The sequence below is a fragment of the Pavona decussata genome, unplaced genomic scaffold, assembly GCF_977016875.1.
Source record: "Pavona decussata unplaced genomic scaffold, jaPavDecu1.1 SCAFFOLD_563, whole genome shotgun sequence".
Taxonomy (NCBI): domain Eukaryota; kingdom Metazoa; phylum Cnidaria; class Anthozoa; order Scleractinia; family Agariciidae; genus Pavona; species Pavona decussata.
Window position 1 is genome coordinate 367 of NW_028145845.1, and position 9,079 is coordinate 9,445.

At 39.1% G+C, this 9,079-nt stretch overlaps 1 protein-coding gene across 1 annotated transcript; it reads left to right on the forward strand.

Annotated features, from left to right (window-relative positions):
• Nucleotides 1–2,798: 2,798 nt before the first annotated feature.
• Nucleotides 2,799–5,013, forward strand: LOC146449856 (toll-like receptor 6). Its single transcript, XM_085101032.1, has 2 exons — nucleotides 2,799–2,923; nucleotides 3,229–5,013. The coding sequence occupies exons 1-2, from the start codon at nucleotides 2,863–2,865 to the stop codon at nucleotides 3,675–3,677; spliced, it is 510 nt and encodes a 169-aa protein (XP_084957158.1). The 5' UTR covers nucleotides 2,799–2,862; the 3' UTR covers nucleotides 3,678–5,013.
• Nucleotides 5,014–9,079: the final 4,066 nt, after the last annotated feature.

The window sequence follows — 9,079 nt, forward strand, 5'->3', positions numbered from 1 at the left end:
GGGGGATAGGGTAAGTGATGAACATTAATTGACTGCACCACCCTGGGTAGCGCGAAATTTGACCTTGGACCCAAGCTTCTTCCGCGGCCGTGATCGACCACAAAATCACACGGTGCTGCAGAAAGGAGCGATCGTGGAATCTGCGGTGGAAAATGCTCATCTTAAGCGTAATGCGCCAGGATTTTCGAAGAAGAGACATTTTTTCGGGTGCAAGGATCATAGAGCTTTAACTGTGGACGAAAAAAATTCCGATCGGATGGATTTTCTGAACGCAAACCGCCTCCGAGTTGGAAACGGTCGAAACCCGGCTGTGCTGCCTTCACTTCGTTTAATGAAGGAGAGAACAGTGGTGGCATAAAAAGCCCAAAACAGCGAAAATAACGCAAAAGCACAACGGACACACAAGAGGTGAGTTTGTTTTAATCATCTTACGTAAAAAATGAGGATATTTTAATGTATTTAGCGTTCTAAATGAACGATATTTTATTCCCCATACAACGTCTTATAAAGCGCTCAAATTCTCAACAGTTCTCATGTAACCTAACACCGCGTAAGATGAAAGGTCACGTTCCAACTCACACAGCCGTGACGCATATATGAATAAATAGATAATTAATTTTTCGCTTTCTCTAAACGTGAGCTTGGGACGCCTGCGGTACCAGCGGAGTTCCACTGCAAACTCAGACTGATTCGGTTGAAAAACGAGAAGAAACATTCCATAGCATTTTCGCTGTTTGACTGACAATAAGATATAAATTAATTCCAATTAAAAAAAGATAGCCAAAGCTAGCATTTCTTAGAAGGTTACAATTAACCAATAAATTTAACAGTATTAAAATCCTATTTTCTTTTTTCTCCATCCGCCATCCGCCATCCGCCATCCGCCATCCGCCGTCCGCCGTCCGCATGCGTCCGTCCGTCCGTGTCCATATTTTGCAGAGTCCCGTATTTTCCCGCCGAGACGAAGCACGATGGTGCCATGAACCAAACTTTAAGTTCATGTGCACGGTTGAAAACAAAGCCTCGCAGAAAGCCTTTTCGTATACTAGCTCTAGCTTTTCACTGAGGAACGGCTTAGAAGCGAACTAAATCTGAAATTAAAATGAAGAAGAGGGTTCGTCGGCCATCGTGAGATCTCACATGCCTTTGAATGCAAATCTGCAGTTAGCGGCTTTCCACAAACTTTCCCGTGTGGGGACACCCTGAGTTAATTTTTAGCGCATGAAATGAAAAAGCTCAGCGACAGCAAATAAATTTTAGCGACAGCGAAGCGAAGTTGGAATTTTGCAACAGCAAAGTCAACGTAGCAAATGTGTATTAGCGACAGCGAATGGAATTTAGCGATAGCGAATGAATATTAGCGACAGCGAATAAGTATTAGCGACAGAGAATGTAATTTAGCGAAAGCGAATGAAATTTAGCGATAGCAAATGAGTTTTGGCGACAGAGAATGAGTATTAGCGACAGCGAATGTACGATTTAGCGATAGCGATTAAGTATTAGCGACAGCGAATGTAATTTAGTGACAGCGAATACAACTTAACGAATATTGAAACATTTGGACGACCATACATATGCGCTTCCAATTTGAATTATTTTCTAAAGTAAAAATTTTGCTTTTAAGCAACAGAGTTTCCAACTACATTCCGGACAAGTCATTCGGCAAAATCAGGTCAGTGCTCTAACCCTCTTGTGCTTTCTAAATCCATACTTGTTTTCAGACCTGGATTCTTAAATCCATGTTGTTTTTCAGAACTGGAGGAATTGTGTTTGCATATCTAAAGTGGCAATTCAAGCTTCGTTACGTCGAATGTTAAGTTTTGAAATATCGCCGATTTCATTTGAAGGTGGAGAGATAGATTTGCCCATATATGTTATTGTGCTTACATTAACACCTGTACCAACATGAGGCCAAAACAGCTCAAAACGCACACCATTTGGGGGGACACGATCTATATAGCTTATTTAAGGGAGTGCCACTGCGCCCACCAGGTTTTTAGTCGCTAAGGGACGGACACCAGCTACTTCCACAAACAATCCCTTGCAGTAATGAAACCATAACTAAAGTAGTTTAACTTAGCCAATAATAGTAGCAAGCTGAGTGGAGCCCGCTTCGATCTGCAATCATTCGAATGATCCGTGGAAATGCGAATTTTAAAATCATGACAATAATTACAGAGCAATTTACAAGACGCGAGGCCCTCTTACCAATTTCAAAATCACATCCGTAACAAATGAACACATTACTACAAAATGTGTCAATCAAACGTCAAATAGGAGTTAATGATCGGTGCAGGTTGAATTCGGTAACTCCGCACTTGAAACTCGCGAAAATTTGCAGTTTCAACGTTTCAGGACCTGCGCCTAATTGCAATAGCTTGCCGACATGCGTTCAATTTGATCTTGCGCTAGTAAAACCTGCACGAAAGTCGATGTAGGTATTGGAACGCAGCTAGATGCAAATTGTCTTACTTTGGCGCATGTTGGGTGCACGTTTAAGACCGTTTGTTAATTGTTTCCGTCCAAATTGCGTTTTCGTCCGAGTCCGTTTCACCATCTAATGCAAGTTTTCAAAGGAAGTTGCGATAAGATGCAATTAGAGTTAAAATTACAATTGAGGGAGGCGGGATGTACTAGCCTATCAGAGGGAAATACAGAAAATATTACGGCAGCAACTGACTAGCATCATGCCAAACAGGGTTCAGGATGAGATTGTAACTGATACGGTTGGCGGAACGGGACAAACGAAGTTACAATTCACTCACTTTCATGTTCCACGATTTTTATTAATTTTCCACAGGAGGCAGCCGAACGCAGTGGATCTTGCCCATTATTATTTTGGCAGCAGGAAGTGCCTTCTTTATGACGGCGTTAGTCATTCTTCGCTACGTCAAGAAAAACTGGACTTCGAAGAACATTAAGAGTAAGTTACACTGAAACATTTAACTCAAATTTCAAGGAGTAAAGAGGAAAAACCGATAGTTTTTTCACTATTTTCTGACAATAATTTGTCGACTCTTCCCAGCGGGTCATCTGATGAAAGAGCAGCATGCAGAGTTCTGGAAAAAGAAAAAAGCATTAAGCAGCGGACGGTTACCTGGGCCACAGTTTATCCCAGTCTTAATTAACTACTTAGTCACTTGAGGGTTGAAAACATTTGAGTATAAATAAAGGTGTTCTATCTTAACTTAGTTCATTAGTTACAATGTGGTTTGTTTCTCAATACAGGTTTTCCAGAAGACCAAGTTGCAAACGACAAACTGTTTATCAGTTACAGCTCAAAGGACTTTGCATGGGTCAGTGAAAATCTGATCTCGCTCCTCGACAAACACGCGATACTATACAGTATTCACAGCCGGGACTTTGAGCTGGGAAAGCCAATCGTCCAAAACATGGCTGACAGTGTGTACGGCAGCCGTCAAGTGCTTATTGTTTTGTCTGACAACTACCTGGCAAGCAACTTCTGTCGGGAAGAGCTGCATATGGCCATCCAGAGAGGAGTGGACACGGGAGATTCGTCGCTGATTCTTGTGATGATCGACAAGTTTAAGAAGAGAAGATTGCCTGTCACTCTGAGAAAGCAAATTTTGCTGAATTTTGAGAAGTACAAACAGAAGCAAAACTGGGAAGAGAAATTGTTGCACGCTGTATCTGGAGGCAAAGCTGTTACCGTGTAGAGTTGTGAACAGTGAAAGGCTCCAGGCCAGGCGATTTGAGAGAGCACAAATTTCCCCAACCCCTCCCCCTAACCCTTTTCTAGGTGCCCCAACACCGACTGCTTTATTCAGTATTTTATGGGAAAAACTGAAATCACAGGTGAAATTTATTTCATAATGAACGAATAGCGTTTACGGAAATAATTTTACATCAGATTTTGTTCATTCATTCTTAACATGAAAATGCTGTATTATGTGCCACCTTTACCTTCTCTTGGAAAAAGAATGAAAACGTTCTGGAACTGGAATAGATAAAATACATAATTATATTGATCTGCGGATGAAAGAATGAATAAGTGAATGACCATCGCAGTAATGTACGCACCGTAAGAGGGGCTGCGAAAAGAAAGCTTGAAAAAATTCAGGCTTGAACGAAATTTGAAATTGTTGAACGTAATTTGATTTCTAATACCGTTCAAGGCTATATGTTTTTCAGGCTTTCTTTCCGCAAGGACCTAAGTTGCGTACATAACTGAAATAGTCTCTCACTTATTCATTATTTCACCCGCAAATATATGTACTTCATATATTCCACTTCCATCGCTTCACGTTGACCGGTATGACACAAATTCACAAAATGACCAAATCCCAGTTGACTTCATAGCTCAGTTGTTAGAGCACTGCAACGGCATCGCAGAGGTCATGGGTTCGAATCCCGTTCAAGGGATTAGGCTTTCTTTTCGCAGCGACGTAAGTTATTTATTAGCTATTTTTAACTCACACGTCGAGTCGTTCTAAGCTTTATATAATGAATAAGTTAGCAATCAGTGGTTGGTTAGTTATTTCGCTTCTTACTAGTTAGTGTCTTCTCCCAATCCTTTCATCAAGCCTAAGGTTTCCCGGTTTTTCGTATTGCAGATTCCTTTAGTAAAATCTAGATTTTGAGTAATATTTGTCAGGATTTTTTTAGCCATAGGAGCAGTTGACATTACTTATGTTTATCACCTGTTGCAATATTAGTCGACATCATCATCATCATTATTAGTAGCAGTATTATTATAACTACTTCGTATAGCTTTGTTATTACTCAAGTCTTTGGAACTTGTAAATTACGCAAAGCAGTCCTTCACGCCCAAAGATTAAAAGAGAAAACTAAAACACAACTTTTTAAAAAAAAATAAATACCAGAATTAAGACCAAGTATGTCAGCGTTCAAAGGGTTATAAAACCTAAGGCCTTGTTAGCTTGATAGTACGTATTGGTAACAAGCACATTATGTATCATTTGTGTTTCAGTAGTATACATTTGTATGTACATAATGTTTGTATTTCAGGCAATAAAGTCGTTTACAAAAATAGGCAGGCATTGGATACATGTCAGGTTCCATGTCTCTGATCCTTATAAAGTTTACTTATTAGCTCAACAATTGAGACACCTTGGTGCTATAAAGACCGGTCGCACCAAAAGCTGGTTTTATTAAGCTGCAAACGTTTACTCAGCAGAAAGGGGATACTGAGAACTGCGTTGATTTCAAACACAACTACAGGCCTTTGTTGTTGTTGTTGTTGTTGTTGTTGTTGTTGTTGCTGTTTGTTGTTTGCATTTTGCTTTTCTCGACTTTTCATATTGATGGTCATTCTTTTCGGCCTCGCCACTTTATCCCAATTCGTACATAATTCATAAAAATTCGCAAAAATCAACCATCATTTAGTCTCCCAAATGAGGTTGTAATTACTTTACGTTGTTACAGTTAAAAGGCTTTCCTTTCGTATTTCCGTTACTTTTTTTTTTTTTTATTGTCTAGCCTTCGAATAATCCGACCAAAGTTCGTTCCTTTTTTTTTCATTTTTTTTTTGGCTTGACAAACACACGATGAATAAGTTCATCTTTCTTATCCTCCTCTGTCATTATCCTGTGTGGCTGATTAACAAAGACGTAGCGCGCTTAGGTTTCGTGTCATCAATCGTTGAGGGTCTTTTTGATGCATAAAACACGCCCTTCCGTTAATAAGATCTATGTAATGTGTTTCCGCTCTCTTCTCTCAAGTGCATTAAGGCTTGACCAGCCTAATTGTTATTACACATTTTTATTTGGAGGGGAGGCATTTGTCCGATCTCTGTGAAACTTGGTAAACATTTTATTATCGGTGTCCTTATCAATTTCCATAATTTGCTGTATCAGATTCTAGTCACGTGACCTGAAAAGGACTTATGACGATTAAAAGCTTTACTTAAAAATGGGGAACAAAAAGCTGCATTATATCAATCTTGTTCGTTGCTTTCTTGATGAACCCTGCTAAGAGCTTTATCATCCCGCCTTTTAATGATGTCCACATCTTAAGAGTAACGGTCAATTAAGGAAAATGGGTCATGTGACATGATAAATGGCCAAACACCTTAAGAGATAAATAACGAGTACCACCTTAAAAGGCGGAATTAGGCTGGCACATACTAAACATTCTAATGGCAAACGTTTTCAAAATTTTGGAGTATAAATGTTCCCCATTTTCAAAAACAAGTCATGTGACGTCATCAACCAATGAATGTCACGTGACACTTAGGAAGACTTCCGTTTGGTCAAGAAAGTCAGGCAGTTTATGGAATGAATTTCCTCTATAGAGTAAATTCTTTTCTCTCTGATTGGCTGAAACATTTACCACGCAAAATAAAAGGTATTGTTGTATTATTATATTGTAAACATGCACATGCAATACTCTACCAAATATCTGTACATTCGATGTTGGAAAAACCCCAAGACAATTATAGCCACTGAAGATGTTTATTCTGTTACTCGAAACGCTACACTCGATTCCAACCGTTCAATTCATTCACTCGCGTCACATGTAGATCGGTGATTCATTCGTCGATTCGTTTGTTCGGTACAGCTGAAAATACAAAATGCAAGAGCTCGCAACTCGGGCTTAAATGAATACCGAATTACATAAAACCAGCTCAAATAAGCGGTCAAAACGGTAACTTGCATATTTTGGGCATTTTCAGACCTAATTTTCCAAAATCAAGCCATGAAAGCCAACAAACTTCGCAAAACCGCAAAGCACAGACCGCCAAAGCACATGGTTGATCGATAACGTCAAGCGATCCCCACAAGGGGGTTACGGAGGGGCGCGGGACAATAAACTGTCCCTAGCAGTCTTGGCCCAGTTGCTCGAAGCATGGTTAGCGCTAACCCGGGTTAAATACCATAACAACCTATAGGTTTTAATACTTCTTAACTAATGGTTAGCGCTAGCCATGCTTCGAGCAACTCAGCCCTGAATGTCTGATAATTAAATTGGCAGGCACCGGTTTCCAGTACTATCCGTCAGGTACACTTTGACGGATCAATATCACCATGCACCCTTTGTCGCTTAATACAACAACTGATATGAAACAAATGTCCGTCATTGGCAAACAAGTCTTGGTCATTTTCTCGACATACAGTAGGTAACCATAGCTGCAGTATGACCTATTGAAAACACCTCCTAATTTTAGTTTTAACTCATACATTCTCTGTAATGACAATAGCACAATAAAATAAATGTGAAAAACATGTTTGGGTAAAAATTGTTGTTGCTACAACCATACACAACACACCGTAGCGCCATATTTTCTTCCTTCGCACAACAAAAACACTGAAACCCGCGAAAGCAGCGTTCTTGTACTGACGTCACAGGTCCATTATCCCCAGTCTCCCGCCTTGCGCGGTTTTGTACGCAACCGGAAGTGAAATTACACGTATTTGTCCGCCTCATACGAGGAGAAGGAAAATTGATAGGGAATTTTTTTATTTCATACAAGAAAAACATGAAGATGCGATCAAGCAATTAAAAAAAAATCTGTCATATACACTTTACAGAGACAATACAAACAATTTCAAAGATTTCATTTCAAGTCTAAAACAATTTGAATTTTTCCCCAAACATGTTTTTCACATTTATTTTATTCTTGTAATTGTCATTGCAGAGAATGTATGAGTATAGATTTTTTGACATTCAGTCTTACATAAAAAAGGTTCCGATTCGATCAAGCAAATAAAAAAAATCTACCATATACACCTTAATGCTAACGTCGCAAAAACAGAGATTTAAGGCTAGTTTTGACCTCAATTATTATATAAACCGTATATGGCTTCATAGATTCTATCGAGCGTGGTTAAACCAAAACGAAAAGTGCCATTCAAATTAACCAAGCGTAAACAACACGATGAACCAATGAGAACTCAAGGTAAATAATGCATGAAAAGAATGTCTAGCGCGGGAAAACGTACGTGTGGAGTTCGCTTTTTCTTAGCTCTTGATTGGTTGAGAAAATGGCGCGAATTTCTCAACCAATCACAGATCGTCGGCGGAAAGAAAGACCAAAGCAACATTATACTTTAATTTTCACAAAATCGAGCAACCGTTTTTAGTTTTTCTTTTCTTTCTTTTCTTCTTAAGCTCGAAAATGACGTCTATTGGATGAAATGAAATGAAATGTTCAACGTTTTACTTTTCTTGATTCTGCGTGAGTGAAAGCCGTTGCAGGTGGATCTTGCATTTTATTATGTATTTTTATAACAGTAGGAGTTGTCTTTGTAGCGACCATGTTCGCGGTTAATTATTGCGTCAAAAAATAGTGGACGTCTCACAAATAATAAAAATAAGATTTAAAGATTTCGCTCGACGATCAGTGAGCTAAGAAGATCCCAGAACTGATGGTGTCCGCTGAAGTAGGAGGCCGAACATTTTGGATACGAGTTTGAGAGGATTACAGCTGCCTCAAGCGAGCGGCCACAGTATGCGTCTTATCTCTCTTGACACCTGGTAAAAGAGAAAACGTGAAAGAGGATCTCGGTTTCATTAAGAACAATGAGAAAGAGTTTTTTTTTTTTTTGTCGATGTTAAAAAATAACAAGTAACGTTCAGGATATCGAAGGAAAGAAAACAATTACCTTCAACGCTGAAACAAAGATTTTCGTTTACCGGGAAGAGTATTCGAAATAAATTGTTTATAACATAAGTTAACATATGTTCACCTGACGCATTCGAATTATACAGCCTGGAGATCAATGACTTATGTTGCTATTTTTGCTGTATTAAGAGTATTGGAGTTTTAAGTTGCAGTTTACAAACTGTTAGACAAATGCTTTAATTGATGCTCGGGTGTGATGCGCCATTAATAACGATTTGCAGGCTGCTATAAAGTATCACTCTTCCCACGTAATATCATTGTTTTATGTCCAAAACGCATACATCGATATTCCTTTTTGGCTCATGGAAACATTGATTATTATTAATATATTGCGTCACTCAAAATTTTATCATAACTTTTAGTAAAATCTTATACAGGAACAAGCCTGGTCTGGCCGGCCGAAATATTGTACAAAGGAAACAGTATACGTTGTTTCAGCTGCGTAGAATTGGACTAAAAGTTCCTCTTGGGCTG

Coding starts and splice junctions, on each gene's coding strand:
- LOC146449856 (XM_085101032.1), top strand. CDS start 2,863: ATGACGGCGTTAGTCATTCTTCGCTACGTCAAGAAAAACTGGACTTCG. Junction 2,924..3,228: donor GACTTCGAAGAACATTAAGA/GTAAGTTACACT, acceptor TTCTCAATACAG/GTTTTCCAGAAGACCAAGTT.